This window comes from Astatotilapia calliptera, chromosome 7, assembly GCF_900246225.1.
Source record: "Astatotilapia calliptera chromosome 7, fAstCal1.2, whole genome shotgun sequence".
Lineage (NCBI taxonomy): Eukaryota > Metazoa > Chordata > Actinopteri > Cichliformes > Cichlidae > Astatotilapia > Astatotilapia calliptera.
Genome location: NC_039308.1, coordinates 26988748 through 27011496, shown reverse-complemented (window position 1 = coordinate 27011496; position 22749 = coordinate 26988748). Strand labels below are relative to the sequence as shown.

Genomic DNA, 22749 nt, shown 5'->3' with positions numbered 1-22749 from the left:
CTGTGAGCAAGGCAGCAGAACCTGCTCAGAATGAGAACAAAAATGTGACAAATGGATGCTGTTTAGATGAAATTGAGATTTCCGAGTATAACTCCAGTCTTGGCTCTGGAACTTTAAATAGATCAGGCGGGTCAGTGGAGATGGGAAAAAGTATTACTGTGGATTTTTAACCATTTTCAACAAAATGGTAAACATTTAGAAAGACAGCAGATCAAAAGATGTATTTTTTTATAAGTCTGAAACAAATCAAGCATAATTTGTTTAATTATTTGGATTATGGTAATGTTGAAAATGTTGCTTTTTTTGTAATGTAGTTTACTCTTGCGTAAATATCTCTGCAACAGGTTATGAAACAGACCACAGAGGGTCTGACACACACGCAATAGACAAAGATAAATCATTTACATGACTTAATAAGAATGATCAAATGTCGTCTCTCTGATCACACAACAACGCAGTAAGGCACGCAACAACAATCGCCTCGCTGCTCAATGCCATCAAACAATGCACTTGTCTGTTGAGTTTTATCCTGAGGAATTCAAAAGGTCTGCGGCCATTTGGCACAATGTTCTACAATAAATATTACAATGCACACGCTACAGTAGCAGCGGCCAAAAAACTCAATTCAGTCCACGTCTGCAGTGGGCAATGGCTCTTCCTATCATTATGCGATCTGACCAAGGAAATGAGCTAAATTTCTCTGGGAAGGAGTCTGAGGATGGCGAAACACTTCAGGTAAAATGTGCACAGCAGACTGAGATGAGTAAATGGATGTTTTAACCTTCTGTTAATATAAAACCAGATGATTGAAGCTTCTTTTTTGCCAGCAGGCATGCTGTGAGACACAATATTCGGATGCTACAATTATCATAATGTTGTGGCAATATGACTAGTCTGACTGGGACTGGAAGCAGCTCTAACACAGCAGAACTTAATGCAGCTGAGCAAAAATATATTTTTCATGTCTTTCCCCCTCTGGACCAGTGACGAATGACTGCTGTAATGTATGAGAATAAATGTGTGTATATGTGCAAGTGTGTTCGTTCCTACCAAGAACAAGAGCACGACAAAATAAAAACAAGCATCAGTCATTTAAATGCGTTCAAATACTTTATTCTGTTTACATCGAGTGACCAGGCTGCATATGAACTAGTTAAATGTGCTCTCAGTATGCTGGTCATTACAATAATGCACCTACAATACCTGGTGGATTTAAATATTATGCAACACAAAGGAAATAAATTAGTGCATTAGCCTTTTTTTAGAAGAAAGGAACTGCCTCATACCTCTGTTTCATATAATAATTATCTCTGTAGCGCAGCAAATTGTTTTGTGTTTTCTCTGATGTTTTCTCAAAAATGGTGAAAATAGAAGTGTAATGAGGGGTACAAAATAAAACATCTTTGCATTTCAGAGACATATGCAGATTCTCTACTTCACTGACCTAACTTCTGCTGATATGTTTATTGAGTCCCATGTTCTTTAACTCTTTGAACACTTACTGCTCATGGTTTAATTGAAAATCTGCATCAATAATATTACTACTTAGATGATTGCTTCGACTACGACTGCTGCCACTGTGACGTCCTGAAAGGGCACAGTGGCGTCAAAGAGCTGACTGAATAACCTTGGCTGTGATCTACTTTGAAATGTTCCCATGGATGATGCAGTGAAGAAGCAACCATGACGTCTGCCTGTCCAACACCAATCAAATAACCCTTTTAAACTCTTTATGTGCCAATTAACTCAAAGTTCCTTCATTCCTTGCCATTGCATTTTCAATCTGTCCATTCATTCACTTTCACTTATCCAGGGTCATAGGACCTTATACCCACTGTCGCAGAATGAGAGGTGGACTACATCCTGGACAGGTCACCAATCTGTTACAGGACTGACACAGGGAGATAAGTCAATCATTTATATGTGCCAATTAACCTAATACATGCATGTCTTTGTTACTGGGGGAGAAAGCCAGAGTACCAGGACAAAACCCAAACAGACACAGAAAAAAGCACATGCAAACTTCACATAGAAGCACTATGATATGATTTGAACCAAGGACTTTCCTGCTGTACAGCGACAGTGCTAACCACCACACTGCTGTGCTGCCATGTATTAAAATATTAGTTGAATAAAGTCACACTTAGGGAATAATAAGGACTAAAAATTGGATCACCTAGCCTTAATTAGCAGTGATTAAAACTGCACATTGAGGAGATCTGGAAGAGTTCCAAGTTTACTATCTTAATGGCCTGTAGCAAGATAATTCAAAATGTGTCATGGTGAACCCCAACCCACTTTGTGTCTTAATTATTACTTTATCTCTAAGTCTTGTGTTGTAAATGTACTCTTTGTCAATTAAGACAAATTCAGGACTAAGATTAAGACTAAACAGACAAATTGAAATTTAAAATTAAAAGTCATATTTCTTACCGCAAATTCATAGAGTCCCCAAAGTGGGAATGAGACCACAGTGTTTGGCCTTACAGGAAGAAAGATAAATTGACAGTCTGGTGCTCTGATCACACTCTGCCTGAATATCAGCAAAACAAAAGAGATGATTGTGGATCTCCTGAGGTCAGGTCTGCGTAACCATCCCGCACTTTACATTAAGAGTAAGGAGATGGTGTGTGTCACCAGCTTGTAGTTCTTGGGGATAATGTTCACAAGAAACTATCCTGGGACTCCAACACAGCTTTGGCCATCAGTAAAGCCCAACAATGCCTCTTTTCTTTCAGGAAACAGAGGAAAGCAAAGCTACCACAGAGACTGTTGGTCAGTTTCTGCCTGTGTGCTGCGAGTGTTGCTACCTGGCTCTTTAGCTGCACAAAAGGAAGAACAGGAAGCCATCCAGAGGATCATTAAAACTGCTGGAAAGATCATTGGGGCAGAGCTTCCATATATTACAACCATCTCCTCCCGCTGTTTGCAGCTACCTATCCTCACTGACTCTTCTCACTCTGCCCATCACCTGTTCCAGCTGCTCCCATCAGGCAACAGGTTCAGGTCCATTAAAGCAACGACTTGTGGAATGACAAACAGTTTCCATCCACAAGCAATCAGACTTCTTAATGGCTCGCATACACAACTCTTCCTGGCTTTAAATTACATAAAATTAATTTGTATTTACTATTTTAATTTTACTATTTATTTATCATTTATTAGTTATTATTAATTGTTGTTGGAGAGCCTGTACTGTCTTGTTCTTGTGACAATGACAATAAAGGCAAATGATCCTGGCGGGTGTATCGATGCATCCACTTGCAGTTAATCCATAATAAATTATTCACTTTTTTTTTTAATCCACTGGCACCAAAGGAAATTCGAGCAATCATGAAGTTAAGAGGATTTACCAACTGCGAAATACGAATATCTCAAAGATTCTGTCTGACCCTTCCAGTATATATCGCTGTATTTCCGTTTCAGGGAACAACAAGCATACTGGTATTGCAATGTTATTACCACGATGCATGGTTAAAAGACGCTCTTTTGCATCTTTCTTCGATCTCCTGTTTGTGTAACACACAGACAAACTCAAATTCACGCTACTGCTTCATAACAGGATTTAGCCCAAGAAATATACACACTTAACACTGACACATTTCTCGTGTAAGGATAAAAGAGCAAAATCGATAAACTGTGCTTTATGTCTTAACCCAAACCACCCCTGAGACCTTCACGTTACGCACGACGCGCGTCATACATTAAGTAGAGTCCAAGTGGGCTGAGAAAGGCGCTGAACTCCCCTTCTCCCCCCTTCTCCCTCCTTCCCCAGAATCCTTTGAGCCAAATACTCATCCACTCTCTCAGCGTGCCTGTCAACGTGCGATCTCCTCTCCTGCCCGGGACAAAGCCGCACACAGCTGCTTTCTTTCCACAGTGTTCGAGGGTGCACGATCCGGAGCGGACCTCGGGTGTCTTGCTGCTGGAATAAATAACCTGTGAAGGACTTCTTATACAGACTGAGAATATTCAGTTTGTTACTTCTTGTTGTGACCACTTAGGCGGTGATCACAAGTGTTATTTCGTAGAAAACAAAAACTTGAAATTCCTTAACGTCCCTACCGAAGAGAGAGAGAAAAAAACGGGTTTAATGTGTTTTATGTGCTTACGGTCAACAGTGAGGTAGACTGACTCGGGCACATTTCACAGAGTGTCGGCGTACGATTTATCCAATGGATGCGGCTGCCGGGGTCGATGTCTGAGCCCTGCAGGATCAGCCTGTCATAGGGCATCATGATTTCTTTGGTTCTTCACAAGTGGATGAGGAATATCTCTCCTAAGATGCTGCTGTTGGTGGTGGTGATGCCGGTATTGTGGTTTTTACCTCTGGCTGGAGCGGCTCCTTCTCTGAGTACCGAGCAGCTGGACATGGGGGTGGTAAGTTTTCCATCTTTTTACACGGGGATAGGAAGTTTGCTACATTAACGTTTTTAGACATGCATGGGGAGTGGAAAGTTTTCAGACCTCCCGTGGGCATACCAACTCTCGGAAATGAGCAGTTTACCCTACTTTTGCATGTAGGAATGCCGTCCTTTCCATTTGATCGAAACTGTAACACCTCGAAGCGGTCCAGTGTCCCTAGGGTAGCCTGGCGTTGCAGACTGGTTGTAATGGAGAAAAATAGGAGACTGTTGCCAAAGCAGGAATCAGAGTCCCTGTAATGGTGTTCAATAAATAAATGTAAATGTATTTGCCTTGGCGGCATATCGACCTCCTCCACAGCATGCTGACAAAGTATATCCTCCACTGATGAATGGCAAGCGGGGCTCCCTTCCAGCGCGACGACAACCTCAGCCATAGGACATTATTTCCTTTCCTCAGTAATGCCTCTAAAAGACTACTTCAGTATATTTTCCTCATGCTGAGTTTGATCAGCATGAGGGAAAAAAAAGATAAAGTGCAAACCTATTACTGGCGTGAGCTGCTAGTTTAATAGTTTTCATTAGTTTACTGTGGCGATAAATGGAATTAAAGTGTGGAACAAGTCCATAATTGTAATGTGAATTTTACTATTTACACTCTGTTTTATGAATAAGCCATGGTACAGTCAAAAAAAAAAAACCCCCATTCTTCTCAGTGAACTGTATTCAGCAAATTAAAGCTATTGTATAATATTTTCATCAGCAGCTTGGGCTCACAATACTTCCACTTTATATTTGGAGTTTAATGAGCTGCGGACTTGCAAATTAAACAAGTATCTGTTAATTAGGAACTCTTGAGACACTCTAATTAAGTGTATACATTAATGGCTATATTACAGATCAACTTAACTGTCTCATTAGGTTTTACTATTTCTTGTTATCTCCACATTGTTTTGCCTAATATAAAATCATAATCAGTCTCCCCATAGAGATTCATCCCTCCGAGCTTTGATGGATTCATATTGTATTGCTGTTCATTCAGCTTGTGTCTCCCTGCATTCGTCTCTGCCAGCTGCTTGTTTGTCTTTTTTTGTCGCTGTTGGTGGTTGTGATGGAGAAGATTGCACATTAAGTCTGTTATCAAAGAACTTTCAGGGTTGGTTTTCAAGCTCGACCAGTTCCACATATTACCTGGTGGATGTTTTGGAGACAACATTTTGTTTCCTTGGTCTTCAATACTCAGACCTACAGACATGTTTTGACCTTCAGTTTCTCAGGTTTGAAGAATACAGTGGGTTAATTGCAAATGTTTGGTCGCCATACCTTAAAGCCATCTTGATACTCAACAAATACTTGGTCTCTTATGTAGCCAGGAGAAACAGAACAATGTGTCCTTGACTTAAGTAGTTTTTCTTACCACTAAACCATCCTGGTTTGAGTTGGGGATGACTGGTTGGGTTTAATATTTGCTACTTAAAGCACTATCCTCATCAGTCATGTGTTTACATTGGCTCTCCTCAGGTTTGTGTTAGCTGCTTCACTACGAGTGGCTTTAGATGGGTTTGACTATAATGTTTACGTAATTTTTAGCCTATAAATAGTAGTGGGGGTAATGTCTAAGCATCACTGACAGGAGTGGTTAGACACATTGTTTTCATTGCTGATTAATGGAGTAATTTCTGCAACGAAACAGTTAGTTATGTCTAAAAGTCTAGAGAAAATAATGAAGACATACTTGTCACAGTGTCTCAGAACCCAAGGTGACATCCACACATTTCTTGATTTTTCTAATCAACATTCCAGAACCTCAAAGTCTCCAATTTGTAATTTGATGAAGCAGAATAAATACACAAATTAACACACTGGAGAAGTTTTGCTTGAAAGCTGGGCCTTTATCGACGCTCTGACACCATGTCATTCCCTATCGTAACGTTAGCGCCATAGACTCAACAGTTTCAGCATATAGCATGTGTGCAATACCAGGATTTTTTTCTCAGTATGTGAAAGCAGCTTCAGGATGGTCATGGGTAGGCAGATGGACAGATGAGCACTGTTCTCCCCTGTGATTGGTTGATTAACTTTTAAATAAGACTTCTCCTGCATTGATGAAATCACAACATGAAGCGCCTTGAGGCGACTTATGTTGTGATTTGGCGCTATATAAATAAAATTGAATTGAATTGAATTGAATGAAATCACCCTGAGCTGCTGAAAAACAGGTGGATAATTAGTTGTTGAGGGTCTGAGTATAGCTTCTCCCCGGCTCAGCCCAGTGGTTTTCATAAGTGCTATACATTTGGGACTCGGTCCACAAAAACAACCATCTACCCACAGAAGCGTGTCCTGATCCCCAGCTCTACTGCTCCACAGTCCCATTACACTTCAGAGCTATTTCTTGGCTTTTAGTCGTGCTGAATGTAGCGCTGAATGTATCCATCTCTCTTTGTAACCACTGTACACAGTGACCATAATTAACTGCACCACAAACTTAAGCACAGCTCTGAGGCATGCAGTTTTCAGCTTTGCTGTTATCTAGTCCAGTACATCACTGCAGAGCACCAATTTGCAATTTCAGCATAAGAGGGAACTACTACACAACAGCTATAATGGTCCCTGCACTATGTTTTCCACTCATAATGTCATTTTAATCCTGATGGCTGCTTTCTACTCCAGTACTGAATGTCTGACTTCCTCTGGGAACTGTTCATCTCTAATATTGTACTTGCTATTGCAGCTGTCTTAAGCTAGGTGTGGTGAGCGTAAAAGTTGTTGATAAAAGCACCTTAAGTACACTTTAATGCCGTAAAAGTGTGGAAAAAGTGACTTTCCTGCATTTAATCTTTTAATGCTGAAAATGTTAACTTATTTATTTTTTCATGTCTTTAAGCAATAAAACCAAATAAGTGTGTGGTATATGCCTGATGGGATAACCATTCCTTACCAGACTGCCTCTAACTCTCATTTTGCTTCATAATTCCTTTAATGAGAGCACCATCTGGTCTTCTGTCCACTGAGTAAAGAAGGGAAAAAAAGGAAACCCTGGTTGACGCCACCCTCTTTACCACTGCTCCCTTTTTTCCTCTTCACTGCTAGACCTCATAATACTGAATTCTCATGCAACCGGCGTGCCCAGCCCCAACACTCCTCATTAGCTCTTTCTTTGCCTCTCATGAGTGCGCAGTTCACCAGTATTATATTCTGTCCCCTCAGTCATTCAGTCTCCTTCCTTCAATTTTCTTCTTCCAACCCAGATATAGGATGCTTTCTTTCTACCAGCACATCATGGTTCTTCTGATTACACGTAGCGGCCCAGGGAGAGAGGCAGCTCAAAGAGAAAGCTGGATGCAGAAACAGTCAAGGGAAGGAGTGATGGAAGCATTGTGCACCGAAATGACTAATCAGCTATATATTATCAAAAAAAACTAACAAAGAAGGAAAAGAAAAGACAGCAGATATCGAATGAAAAGCAGGAAAAAGTAAAATGCTACTTCATTTCTATCATGCCCGACTTTTGGATACTTTTAGCACTACCGTTCCACTTCTATCTTGACGTGTGACCCTTATGTCTGTACTACTGCGCCATGGGGATTATATCCAGGACAAGGGCATTTTTTTCTCTGATGTCAAGGGGTAGATTTCTGTGCAGCATTGTGTCATGATTAACAGAGAGCGAGAGAGAGAGCGTTCATCATGTAATATATAACACATTCCTGGCTTCTCGGGAAGAGGGAGATACTGTGGAAATGAACCAGTCCTTCAATCTGCTCCTTTCCAATCTGTCATTGCAGCTTTGCTAAGTGTAAAAGTTCTCTTGGGACTTGCAAGTTTCTGAGGAAACTGTCAGAGTTCATAATATCCTTAGAGCCCAATTCAGCAAGGATCTTAAGGGCCCTGGTGCTCTGTTGGCTGCGCTGTAGCATGCTGGTGTGGGAGTTAAGTGTGGCAGCTGCAGCACTTCTGCATAATGTTTTCAGCCAGCAAATGAATTTGTCTGTATTATTTAAGCCATGAATGTGATAGTTGGTCTTGCCTTGTTTGTTCAAACTGCTAAATCCCTTTCTAATAATGAAGTTCTGAATTTTCCTGATCTTTGGCTGGTTTCACAAAGAGTGACTCTGACAATGGCTCAAATGTAAGTAATCAGATATCAGTGGAATAATTTGCAACACATTTTGGGAAAATTAAGACACAGCTGGTCATGCAACCACATCAAAACACTTATCTTTATTTACTCCAGCAGAAAATGGAAGCGAGTCCATAAAACCAGTGCTCATTTCTGTGTAACTCTCTGAGTTAAATTATGACTACCTAACTATACTGGCGAGTCTAAAATATCCTAGTAAAACAAGCCTCTAGTGCTCTGGGATGTGTTTTTGTGGGTTGCATGTGCATTTCAGATTTATATGCACCAAAACAAATTCACTCTTTTTCTGCCGTCTGACTTTATGTAACAGTAAAATGATTGAACTGGTTGGTGGCACAAGCACTCCAGGCTGGATCTTATCAGTTTATCTGCTTTTTATTTCAGCAGAAAAGGGTGGATATCTTAGTCTCAACACAGTAGTTCTCTCCCATCTATTTTTGTTTAGTTTTACAGTAGTGATGGATTTAATATTGTGGGCAAGTGAGTGATGTTTTCCACAACAGAGCTGCACGCGATTGGTTTGAACTGACTTCATTACTTGTGCAGGCACTCTCCAGGGCTCCCCATATAGAAAACCTCAAATCAACTCCATGTGGACAGTTCTATTTTAACTTCGGGGGCCTCGCCTTCCCTCTTGTCTTTGACCGGATCAAGGTTTTGGTTGCTGTTGCTATTCAAAGGGCCGACTACATCTTGTAATTACAGTGGTTTCTGGTGTTATGCTGGCTCACATGCTAAAACCTAAAATAATCCATAGCCATGCCAACTGAACTGCCAATAGACGGCTTTACTAGCACGATCAAGAAAACCCAAAAGGAACAACAAAGCTTCTCTGAAATTGCTTGCAGAAATTGGCAGAATTATAATAAATGTGGTTATGTCTGTATGTGAATGCCACTTTCTTCTTGTTTGTGTGTTTCTGTTTTATAAAATGTGTATAGATCGGTGTGTGTGTGTGTATGTGTTGATCAGTGCCACACTAGTGATCTCATTATTTGTCGTTACAAAGCAGTTGTCATTTCTGAACAAGTGAAATAGATGGTTGAAATAAAGAAAAGGTGAGGGACTGGATGAGGACAAATGTTTGTCATCTTTGCAGTCAACTTCAAGACCGCTATGGGTTCATGATCCTATTCGTCTGAATGTCCAAATAAAATGAGGAGAATTACAGGAGCAGGAAGAAGACCAAGAGAGATTGAGTGGGTGGCAGAGATAAGCTGCGTCTCCATCCAAATATCACTGGCAATTAGACCTACTTTCTCTAGTCCACTGTTGATACTCAAACTCCTATCAAGTGAATATAATGAGCCAGTAACAATCTGCAGAATTTTAAGAGGCACTCGTGATCCTGTAAATTGCAGTTTATTTGACTGTTTGAATCGCATTCTGAAGTGGGCTTAATTTTGCATTTGGGTTTATGGTAAGAACAGAGCTTTGCTGTTTCGGACTCAAGTTTAAAAATAGAGTCAAACACAGCGATATGGACACACTTGCACGTGTGTGCATGCTCTGTGTGTATTTTTGAATGAGCATGCTTAATGTAGACATGCCAGTTGCCAACATTCCTCAGCTAAAGCTAAACAGACATCACTGCAAGGATCACTATAGAAACATGCGGCAGCTCTTTCATGGCTTTATGAATTGTGTACCAGGGCAGTCCATATATACATCCTTACATACATAGTCACTCCTTTATCTCTGAACTTATTAAGGCCCCCTCCTATCTTAAAGACGCCATAGTACCTTATTGTCCTAATAGAGCACTTCACTCTCAGACTGCACTTACTTGTGGTTCCTAGAGTTTGTAAAAGGCGAATGGGAGGCAGAGCCATCAGCTATCAGGCTCCTCTCCTGTGAAACCAGCTACCAGTTTGGATTCAGGAGACAGACACCCTCTCTACTTTCAAGCTTAGGCTTAAAAATGTTCCTTTTTGATCAAGCTTAAATGTAGGACTGAGTCAGGTGACTATGAACCATCCCTTTTAACTGCTACAATAGGCATAAGGCCATTACACACCAAGCAAGTTGCAGAAAAGTGACATGAAACTCGGAATTTTTCAGACACAAAATTGTTGTGAAACTTATATACATACTAACAGTTTGGTAACTGTTGGGGTGTCTTTCTAATACTGTAGAGTCTTTACTGTACACACTGCCTTGAAGCAACTGTTGTTCTGAATTAGTGTTATTTAAATAAAACTGAATTGAATTGAACTTTAAAATGGAATTACATAGATGAATTTGCATACTACCTGCTCATAGAGCAAACATATTGATGCAATGCCACTCTATTATACAGTTCCTAGCTCATGTAAAGTGGATTTGTTTGACAATTTTCCATACCATTAAAGGTCACAGAGATTAACAATGGTGTACATGTGACACTGATGGCTGATTATTTGAATGACAGGCAATTACATATCACCGTATGACCTTTCTGTTATAGTTTGAGATTTCCCAAAGTTGATGCAAGCAAAAGGAACAAAAACAAAGGCTGCTTTCAGATTTTTAACTTAACATGTTTACATCACTCGGCTGCACAGATGAGGAAGTGTTTTTCTCTAAACATCCATCAACTGGATGTGTGCAATGCATAGAGACAGATAATTGCTAAAAAGTGCCATGTGACACAGATCAAATACTCGAATTTCACCTAGCATCTGGAGCATAAACTGGAGTAAGGCCATGAGAGGACATGTTTATTGAGTGAGATTCCATTTGAAATACTCCAAAAGGCTACAGCATCACAGACGCTGTCCCGTCAATCAAAGCAGCCGCACCTTCCATCTTTAAGCTCGAACAAAATGAACACAAGTGAGTTGTTTAAAAAAAATAAAATCCAATGACCAAACAGTTTTTTAAAAGTGGGAAACTATCCAAAATCTTGTCTTGTACCAGGCTGTAAACATGCATTTTAACACTGTTGATTTGGGGCTTACTTTTACAGTCAGCCTCAGTGGGCTGCAGTTTTGGCACTTCCATGTTGGCTTCCTCGTGTAGAGTCTGCAGCAATATTAAGGTGGATATTGCATGTCAAAGTTAAATCAAGAGGAATGCCGGGATCCAAGATTTCCCAGCAGAACATTTGTTTGTAATATGATTCGTGCTGTGCACTCAACCTTCCAGTGGGTTTCTAGTGTTGTGGATAATTGGTGTATAGGTTAACCCATAGAAACAAACAAGTCAAAGTCTAATTCTGTCAGGTCTGTTATGTATTTGTGTGTAACCTTCTTTTATCCCCACTATCAAGGGACACTGGCTAAGCTTTATTCAGTCCATGTGTCTGTTGGGCTTTCTCTCATTGCCATGCCACATTAGCACCCACAGAGAGAAGAACTTCAAAGAAGGTTTGGGGGCTTTTTACCCTCAATGGAGACACTTAAACTTATGCTTATTAAATTAGGCTCCAGTTGTAGGGGGGCTGTTTTAATTGGCTCCATCAGTTTGTTTATCTTTAATCTCTTGCTGACATTTTAAGTCCTCTTTCTACTTGGCATCCCCGTTTTACCATCTCCCACTACCCCATTCAGTCACAAAGGTTATCTACCCTTCTGTTACTGATGCATGTCCATATTAGGGAGAAAAAACATGAGAAGTGGACTTCTAACAGTGAAACTGTAATAGATTTGTTTTCGGAAGTGAGGAGAAAGACACATATTACACTAAATGTTTTGGGTACTGAGTAGATTTTCCTCTTTAACTCTGCTGGATTTTTCATTGACTTTGGCATCACTCAGTACATACCGTCTGTCTTCTGCCATAAAGTGAAGGTTAATTTGTACTGTAATTTTTAGGCCTGCCATTAATACCCTTTGTACTGAAATTTGCTCATTTTGGGAAAAAAGAATGCAGAGACTTGTGTTTAAACAGGTGCATCTTTCTGGCCTCTCAGAAATGAGGTACAAGTTGCACAAATTAAGCACATTTTTCTCATAGTAAACAAGATTTTGTGACAAGCCGGTGGCTGTCTCAGCAAGGAGGTTTACACACACTCTCTGACAAAAAGCATTCTTCAAAATGCAAAAAAACTGCAAGCCATTGTGGGCATCATTCCAAACAGTGTGTAGGTGTCCCTTTTATAATTTATCATATGAAACTAAAGCATTTCCCACAGAATTTGTTTCTGTTTGTTGCAGTAATGAGGGTGGATATGCATTCATGCAAGCACATGTATGGAGGCAGACCCCATACCTTCTTATAGAAATAATTAAGTAGCACCTTATATTGTGACTTTGTCAGTAAATTATAAAGCAATAATTAGCATTCTCTCCAGTGTGTACATGGACACCAACTCGATCAAATAAAACATTAAGCAATATAATCAGAGTTTCCCTGACCCTGCAGACTCACTAAACTTCACAGTCTTGGACTGCAGTTGATGACAGTAGTCGTTGTTCTGCTTTGCTGCCTCGGTGAGGTTGACATTTTGGCACGTGAACTAATATCCATGTGCTGCAGGTTCTTTTTAGAGAGGCACTCAAGCAAAAGTAGATCTCCGGAGCAAAAGTATGGTCAGTTGTAAATAGCTGCAGTGGAAGTTAGAGTCCATCTGATGCCTTACAAGTTTCTTTTTGCATAAGGAACTGAATGATATCAGGGACTGCAACCACAGGAACCTGGCCAGCAAGCCTGCCAGAAGATAAGATGCCATGATGGGAAATATGGGGAAATAAAGGCGTTATTTGCTAGGAAATAAATCACAGATCTTGATCTTTTGGGCTTAAAATAAGTCAAAAAACATGCAAGTTAATATACTGTCATAGTACTGGGTCTGTAACTCAATGTTTTGTGTATCTTCGTTTTATTCTTTGATTGTTGTATGTTCTCAGTGTTTCCTGTTTTATTTTAAAATAGTCTGTTGTGTCTTTATCATTGTGTTTAGATTCACTTCTCCTGTAATGTCCTTAGGTTCATTTGTGTCAGCTGTTTCCTCATGTGTTTCCACTCCCCCTGATAGTGTGTATTTAGTCTGTGTTTCCGTTCACTCATTGTCAGGTTGTCTGTTATTCCACACCATAGGCATCATAGGTTTCACAGTTTCATAGGCGTTCATAGTCTGCTCCCAGTGTAGTTTTGTCGTTTTCTGTTTTTCCCCTTAGCATTCTTCTTGTTTGCCTTCATTTAGCCCTAATAAAGATTCGCTTTTGTTTTGCAAACCAGCTCCGTCTCCTGCAGTGTCTACTCTTGGGTCCGTTTAAAAAATACATCGACGCACCCCGCCGTGACATGTACCTAAGCACCCATCTCAAGTAAACTCTGTATAGTAAACACAGATTTTGTGTTTTCTCAACTGTTACGACCCGTCTAGGGCCAGGCCATAACATGAGCGAGGCACTCGCTTCCCTCCCCAAGACCCAAGCAGTCACACGCAACAAATCCGTTAGATGTGAAGTGATTTATTTACAAGGTGAATAAAGAGAACCAAAACGGGAGTGTCAACACTTCAGGGTGAGCCAAGGCCAAAACAATAAACAAAACAAACCTACACAAATCCCGCACCCCTGACCTCACCAAAATAAAGTCAAAAATAAAGACAGAGTCTGACCTCCTTAACTAACTCAAAACAGGAGAAAACGGGTGATCAAAAGAAATGGCAGCTCACCCCTACCCACTCCACTTCCACAACTTTCAAGCGTATACTGCAGCCAGCGGCTACCACAGGACTACTGCTGGGTGATGAGGAGAAACGCGAGGACCTCTCCCGCTGTAGCACTCCAGCCTCCTTTTAATGGGCGGGTCCTCCAGCTGGATCCAATCACACCGGGGCAGTAAGTCCACGTACCAATCGGAACAGGGCCCTGGCACAGCTAAATTAACATAGACAAAAACACAGCACCTGCACAAACAAACACATGGACATACAAGTTCGTAACACCCCCTTCCATAAGATTTAAACAATCCTCCTATTGTTTAATTCCTAAACTACAAAATTGCTCTTGACAGGGCGTCCGCGATGACATTTTCCGTCCCTTTCTTATGCTTGATCTGCAGGTTGAAGTCTTGCAAAAGAAGGGACCAACGCATAAGTCTCTGATTTGAGTTTTGCATCTGGGAGAGAAAAACCAATGGGTTATGGTCAGTGAACACTTGAACAGGGATAGAGCTGGATCCGATATACACCTCGAAATGCTGTAGGGCTAACAACAAGGCAAGGGCTTCCTTTTCAATGGTACTGTAGTTCATCTGATGTTTGTTGAATTTTTTTGAAAAGTAACAAATTGGGCGATCCACGCCGCAATGGTCTTCCTGCATAAGGACAGCTCCTGCACCAACCGCACTAGCGTCAACCTCGAGCTTGAAAGGGGACATGAAATTCGGGGCCGTAAGAACAGGGGAACTGCACAGTAATGCTTTCGCAGACTCGAAAGCAGTCTGACAAACAGGCGTCCACACAAAAGGCTTCATCGGACTGATCAAATCGGTGAGAGGAACGACGACAGTGGCAAAGTTCTTACAAAACCCTCTATAATAACCACACATTCCTAGAAATCGGCGCAGCGCCCTTCTCGTTTGTGGGACTGGAAACTCAACGATCGCCTGTATTTTCGCGGTCACAGGCAGTATCTGTCCCTGACCCACCTGTTTTCCCAGATATGTGATGGTGGCTCTGCCAAATTCACATTTGGCTAGGTTCAACGTAAGCGAGGCCTCCTGAAAACGGCTGAAAACAAGAGAGAGTGTTTGTAAGTGGTCAGACCAGGTGGATGAGTAAATGACAACATCGTCCAGGTAGGCATCGCAGTTATTCACGCCCGCCAGTACTTTGGCCATAAGGCGCTGGAAAGTAGCGGGTGCATTACGCAACCCAAACGGCATAACCGTGTACTGGAGAAAATGATCTGGCGTGACAAAAGCAGATATTTCAGAGGCTCGGGGAGTTAAAGGTACTTGCCAGTAACCTTTTAACAAATCAAGTTTGATTACCAAAGATGCCGATCCCACTCTATCAATACAATCCTCCATTCTAGGAAGAGGAAATGAATCAGGTTTGGTAACAGCGTTAACTTTCCTGTAATCATTACAAAACCGAGGAGTGTTGTCGGATTTTGGTACTAGCACACACGGTGAACTCCATGCGCTGGCGCTCGGAAAGGCTAAACCGTGTTCTAAGAGATAGTCAACTTCCTTCTGCATTATCGCCCTTTTCACTGGGTTCACTCGGTAAGCATGTTGCTTAATCGGTTTATGTCCTTCCACATCAATATCGTGGCACAGGACCGCAGTTTGACGAGGGTGATCAGAAAAAAGTGATAAGTTCTTTTCTATCAGATCAGTGATGTCAGCTCGAGCGGGTTCAGACAGGTGGTCTAAATATGTGTCTAAATCATTTAAGATCTCCGAATTTTTCAACCGGCCGCTACCCAGCGCTTCACTTTTCTGGAGTAGCCCGTCATCAGAGGGTTCATAGGGAGAAACAGTACTAGCGGCGCACACTGGAGACGGCGCACCCGAAGGACTCCTCGAGTGAAACGATTTTAACAGATTAATATGACAAACCCTAGACTTTCTCCGGCGGTCTGGGGTCTGGATCACATAGTTGTTGTCACTGAGTTTTTGTTCCACCACATATGGGCCAGCGAACTGAGCTGATAAGCTGGACCCTACCACAGGCAACAACACCAACACTTTCTCACCCGGCTGAAAACTTCTGCAAACAGCTTTTTTATCATAGCGAGTTTTCATTTTAGCTTGCGTATGTGACAGATTCTCTCGAGCTAACTGACATGCAAGGTGAAGCTTTTCCCGAAGTCCGCTAACATAATCCAGAACATTATGCTGAGTTTCAGAAGTTTCTGACAACCACCTCTCCTTCAGAAGGCGGAGGGGACCGCGGACCACGTGTCCAAACACCAGATCCATCGGACTGAATCCCAAGGATTCCTGAGTGACTTCTCTGACTGCAAACAACAATAACGGCAGACCCTCATCCCATTCTCTATCCGACCCCGCGCAGAACTTGCGCAGCATAGCTTTGAGGGTTTGATGGAATCTTTCCAGAGCACCTTGACTTTCCGGGTGGTATGGACTGGATTTTACATGATTTATGTGCAACTCCTCCACGACCTGTGCAAACATTTTTGAGGTGAAATTCGTTCCTTGGTCTGTTTGAACAACCTTTGGAAGCCCGAAAGTAGAGAAAAACTTAAGTAGTGCCTTTATCACCGGTTTTGCTTTCAGCGTGCGTAGTGGAATTGCCTCTGGGTACCTTGTTGCTGAACACATTATTGTAAGTATGTATTGGTGTCCGGATTTGGTTTTTGGCAGGGGACCCACACAATCCAATATTACTTTTTCAAAACGGCTCACCTATTACTGGAATAGGATGTAACGGAGCAGGTGGAATGGGTCTGTTAGGTTTCCCCGCCATCTGACATGTGGTACAGGTACGGCAATATGCCACCACATCAGCTTTCAACCCTGGCCAAAAGAAGTTGCGCAACACCCGATGATATGTTTTGTTCACCCCAAGATGTCCAGCCATGCTGGCATCATGCGCTAAGCTAAGCACCTGCCCTCGATGTGGCTTCGGCACCACCACCTGCGTAGCACCAGGCAAACCACACCGGTCAGAGGACCACCTCCTCATAAGAACTCCATCTTGCAAAAAATAAGAAGTGGGTGATTCACTTCCTGCACTCTTAGCTGCAGATAGAAAACAGGGAGCCAGTGATGAGTCATTCTGCTGAGCGGTTATCAATGCATTCCTATTCAATTTCTCATCCAGCTCTGGCATCAGTTTTGTCACATCATTTCCGCTTGCTATTCTGCCACTCTCACGGCTGGGAGATTTACTTTCGTCTAGCGTCGCCATAAACGTGTCAGCAACATCCATAACGTCATCAAATTTGCGTGACTGCGCACGAGTGATTGCACACACAGGAAACACATTTAACAAAGGGGCGGCAACCTCAGTGACAGAAGAAATAGGCGTTTCCACCACTTCAGGCGGTGGGAAAACTGTCCCACCAGCCAAGTCATTTCCTAAAATAAACGAAACCCCTTTAATCGGCAACTGGGAACTCACCGCAACTTTGACATGCCCCGTTTTCACGGGCGAATGTAAATGGACTTTGTGTAACGGCGCCCGAAGAACGCTCATCTTAATTCCCCAAACCAACACATCCGAATCACAAGCAGTTTTATCTGACAATGGTAGTACACTATCCAACATAAACGACTGATGCGCACCTGTGTCCCGAAGAATAGTAACAGGCACTTTGTCCCCCTCTTCTCCCGTCACAGAAACAAAGCCTTTCGTGATGAACGGTTTAAAACGTGGCTCTATTTCTGCATCCACATGGTGCAAATCACGGGTGAGAGTGGAATGCGATTTAGGCAAAGGGACAACTTTGATGAGACCTACGCCCGCTGGATTTCTAGAGCCTTTGCGCTGCTCTTTCCTCCGGAGCGCAGGACAGACAGCGATCAGATGTCCGGGTTCGCGACAATAAAAACAGTCGCGATTAACACCATCCTCCTGTCTATCTTTCAGTCCTATCTTTGGTGACTTTATCTTCCTTTCCTGTCCCACCCTAATATTCTGTGAGACAGCGGCTGAAAATATAGTTTTGTGGGTGAGAGTAAACTCATCAGCCATCACTGCCGCTTTAGCAAGTGAGGTCACCTTTTGCTCATTCAGATAAATAACTACTTGGTCCGGCAAACATTTTTTGAATTCCTCTAACAAAAGAAGCTCTTTCAGCCCCTCGAAATCCTGTGCTTTACTGGCCTGCAACCATCGTTCAAACAGGCGACTTTTCTCACGGGCAAACTCCACAAATGTCTGATTGGCGGTTTTTTCACACTTCCTAAATTTTTGACGGTAGGCTTCTGGGACGAGCTCATATGCCTGCAACACAGTCTTCTTCATGACGTCATAATCCAGGCTATCCTCAATTGATAAACTGGTACACACCTCCTGGGCTTTGCCAACCAATTTGCATTGTAACAGCAGCGGCCAAAATTCCTTCGGCCAACTTAACGCGGCCGCTATACGCTCAAAAGCGTTAAAATAGGAATCCACTTCGGCCTCACGAAACGGGGGAACCAGTTTAACGTGTTTGGTGATGTCAAAACCTGTCGGGACCGCGGTGGACGTACTAGGATGACTAGAGGCAGATGTGGAGGGCTTTCGCTCCAGCTCCAAAGCTCTGACACGGAGGTGCATTGCTTGTACCTCAAGCTCTTTAGCACGGGCTTCCACCTCCCTAATACGGAGGGTCAAACGGAGATCTTCCGTAGACCGCCCCGCCAGGGGTTCCCCGGCCGTACCAGACTCAGCTGCTTCAGGCTTCGCCCCAGCAGCATCAGAGTCCGCCTCGGCCGTGTCAGAGCCCGCCTCAGCCGCATCAGAGTCCGCCTCGGCTGGTAGCACGTTAACAGGCCCTTTGGCATCCGACCCCGGCTCAGCCTCCGGAGCCACCTTCACACCCCCGCCATCAGGCTGCTCTACAGCTGCCTGCGGGGCAGGAAGGATGCCTCGCTCCACCAGCTCTGCACACAAAGCGTCCCTAACCTCCGCTTTGCGGGCACCATAGGACACTTGAATATCATAACAACTAGCAATGATAAGCAAATCCGCTTTCCTGCACTTCACAATTCTATCCCACGAAGGCGAAGTAACAAAATCATCCAAAGAAAACTCCATAATTCCACACACCTACCACCCCACACCCAAGAAAACCGCCAACAGACCAAACACACGCAAAAACCCACAGAAAAAGGCAGAGGACGAGCCCCCAATTCATGTTACGACCCGTCTAGGGCCAGGCCATAACATGAATGAGGCACTCGCTTCCCTCCCCAAGACCCAAGCAGTCACACGCAACAAATCCGTTAAATGTGAAGTGATTTATTTACAAGGTGAATAAAGAGAACCAAAACGGGAGTGTCAACACTTCAGGGTGAGCCAAGGCCAAAACAATAAACAAAACAAACCTACACAAATCCCGCACCCCTGACCTTACCAAAATAAAGTCAAAAATAAAGACAGAGTCTGACCTCCTTAACTAACTCAAAACAGGAGAAAACGGGTGATCAAAAGAAATGGCAGCTCACCCCTACCCACTCCACTTCCACAACTTTCAAGCGTATACTGCAGCCAGCGGCTACCACAGGACTACTGCTGGGTGATGAGGAGAAACGCGAGGACCTCTCCCGCTGTAGCACTCCAGCCTCCTTTTAATGGGCGGGTCCTCCAGCTGGATCCAATCACACCGGGGCAGTAAGTCCACGTACCAATCGGAACAGGGCCCTGGCACAGCTAAATTAACATAGACAAAAACACAGCACCTGCACAAACAAACACATGGACATACAAGTTCGTAACACAACCCATTAATGCATTTTCCATTCCATGACTCCTGGGTTGACCATGTTCCATTATTAGTAGTCAGAAAAGCAAGGAAAACAGGATTTGTTTTGCTCACTCAGTCAACCCATTCATCGATCATTAACAATACATCACATTGCAGTTGTTCTTTTTTTGGCCCTGAAAAACTTTGGCATTTCCAACTTCCATCTTCAAATGGAATGCTGTATATATCCCAGTTGCCATAGTGTGACAGGTTGACTACAGCCTGGACAGGTTGCCAGTCTATTGCACTGCTAACATAGATAGATGAACAGCCATTCATGCTTGCATTCAATTTAGACTCACCGGTTAGCTTAACATACACGTCTTTGGATCGTGGGAGGAAGCTGGAGTAGCTGGAAAAAACCCACGCAGACACAGAGAGAACATGCAAACTCCTCAGAGAGACCCGAGCCCACCAGTGGATTTGAACCAGACGTCAGTGCAAGACTGTGCTGCCTTTTATCTAATTCTGCTTATAATTTACACATAGATTTGTGTTTACATATGCTTGATTATTGTCTAACTAACCCAACATATTGCAGTTCATATAAATGTATCACACTAGTCTTTTGTCCATCCAATCACCTGTATTTTCTTCTTCATGAATACAGATTCAGAAGGGTGAAAATATATCACATTTTGGGTCCAATTTCGTTTAAGTCTTTTCTCATCTATACTGTCTGCTTTTTTTATGTTCTGTATTACTTTTTCTGTGACTTTGTTGACTCATTCTGTGCCTCTTAATGTCTTTCCTCTTGTGTATTCTCCACTGTTGTCTCCATACCTCTTTCTCTAGACAACTCTTGTCTCTGCACCCTTCTTGTTTCTTCCTCCAGGAACAGACAGTGGTTCAGTCTCATCTTTTTGTATAGTGAGCTGTCCTTAAGCCAGGGATTAAATGATTCATTTACAGTCACATTTTAATCCTTGTTGCCATGCTCTCACACATACAAACATGCAAATTAGGACAGATTTTCCTCCCAAGTGTCTGGGAAAATGACATTCACACCTCCAACTGAATGGAAACTTGGTGTCAGAATAAGCTCATCCATCAGAATGTACCACATTCTTTCAACTAGTCAGACTTGTATCCCATTATATGCACATTGTGTATTCACCAGAGCAAAAATACTTCCTGAAGTGAAGTGATTGAGTGTTTCAGCAGGGTAGCGGGTGTGCCATCTGCTTGCAAAATAGTGTGTAGCTGTGGAATCTTACATTGAATGCCATCCTTGCCTCCATTTTCAGTCTTTTCTGTTCACTGCATACAATTTTTGCAATCCAGTTCAATTATAAACCATTTTAACTGAAAACAAAGTGGAGCAGTATTCTTCAAATTTTTTGTGCCTTCTTGTGCTAATGTCAAGAAATATGCCAGTTAATTTTGATTTTGGACTTGGTATTTGTGTTTCTAAGAGGAAACTTGCTTTTTAAAAATAAAAATAAAATTAAATGAATGGCTTGTCTTTAGCCATTTAGTCAAGAGTCCAAATCATTCAAGCTCAAGTTTGACATTTGGCAGCAGCGTCCAGGCTATGATCAGAGCTGTAACCCTCTGACTCTGGATTCTTCTTTACTCTTTTTTCCTTGCAGGAAAGATATTCTGTAGCAAAAATGGATCTTGTTAAAAAGAGGTCAGTGCTAGAATTACAATAAATAAAAAAGGACAATTTATTCCTAAGTATTTGTACTTACTAATCTGTTTTTAATATTTGTTCTTTAGCATCCACTTACGAAAGGGTTTAAGAGCTTATATATACTGTAATCTTTTTGACGCCTACTTCCTATAGAGCTTTTGTCACATCTCTTCTTAGCAGAGGTGGTGCTATGTGCCAGATCCATTGTGGCTCCCTTGGAGAAATTACATAGTATATGGATAAATAGTGCTAAATATATCAAGTGGGCCAGATAATTTGAGGTATACAAAGAAAGTCATGGCGTGGATGTAGGTCCATTCAGTATATAAGCCTCATTGTTTTTGGTTCTTGTGATCTTCACTGAATAATGCTCAGCTTTTTAAAAGAGGCGAGTGGTCTAAGCTGGACTTTAATTTAATGCTACCACATATCTCGCTCCTTTTACTTCTGCAACAAGATATTGAATGCTTTTCATTACAGCTAAAATCATCACACATACTCTTACAGAATCAAATAAAAGTAGCTAATAATGAAATTTTCACAATAGCTTTAAAGTGTTTTACGACAGTCACAACTGTCTAATTACCTAACCACTGGTCTGTGAACATCTGTCCCAGTGTTCATAAACTACTGAAATAAAGAAAGACTTTTACTGCAGTTTCCTATGGGAAACATTTAATTAGCGAGCATATATAGGAGCGGCAAAAACCTCAAAGGCTGACGTATTTGGTTTTAAATAAGGTTTAAATCAAGCTCTTTTTTTTTTTCATTGAAAAAGTTGTTAGTAACTAATTTAAATTTCTTATTTTCAGTAATGTGACTTAAGTCTGTTCATTGGCTTTTAAAAAATTTGATTGTCTTTAGTAACAGAACTTTGTTTTTAAATTTACTATTATTGTTGTTGTTGTTATTTTATGATTTTTTTTAAAGTCCAGCTCTTCGCACAACACATAGGAAATTGGTGGAAAATTAAAGATGCAGCTGGAAAGAAGAAGAATGAAAGAAATAATCACAAACAGATTAGCAGTAACCGCGAATGACACAAAATAACAGCACACTTTGTTGCTAAACGTAGGCATTAAAGATATTCCACAAAATCTGCACCACCCCCTGGGCCTAAAATTCATAAAGATAAATATTAAATTAATATAAAAAAACGATAGGAGTCAAAAATAATTGAGAAACAAATAACCAGTATGAGTAACTAAAAATGAGTGTACTATTGTCATATCAATTGAGCTAAGATAC

The 22749-nt window shown here is 41.8% G+C and overlaps 1 protein-coding gene across 1 annotated transcript in view; it reads left to right on the top strand.

Annotated features, from left to right (window-relative positions):
- The first annotated feature begins 3806 nt into the window (after positions 1-3806).
- LOC113025907 (matrix metalloproteinase-17-like) overlaps positions 3807-22749 on the top strand; it is a 104491-nt gene continuing 85548 nt past the window's right edge. The window contains exon 1 of the mRNA XM_026174149.1: positions 3807-4380. Coding sequence (XP_026029934.1) covers positions 4237-4380 — 144 coding nt within the window. The 5' untranslated portion in view covers positions 3807-4236. The remainder of the gene's footprint in view (positions 4381-22749) is intronic.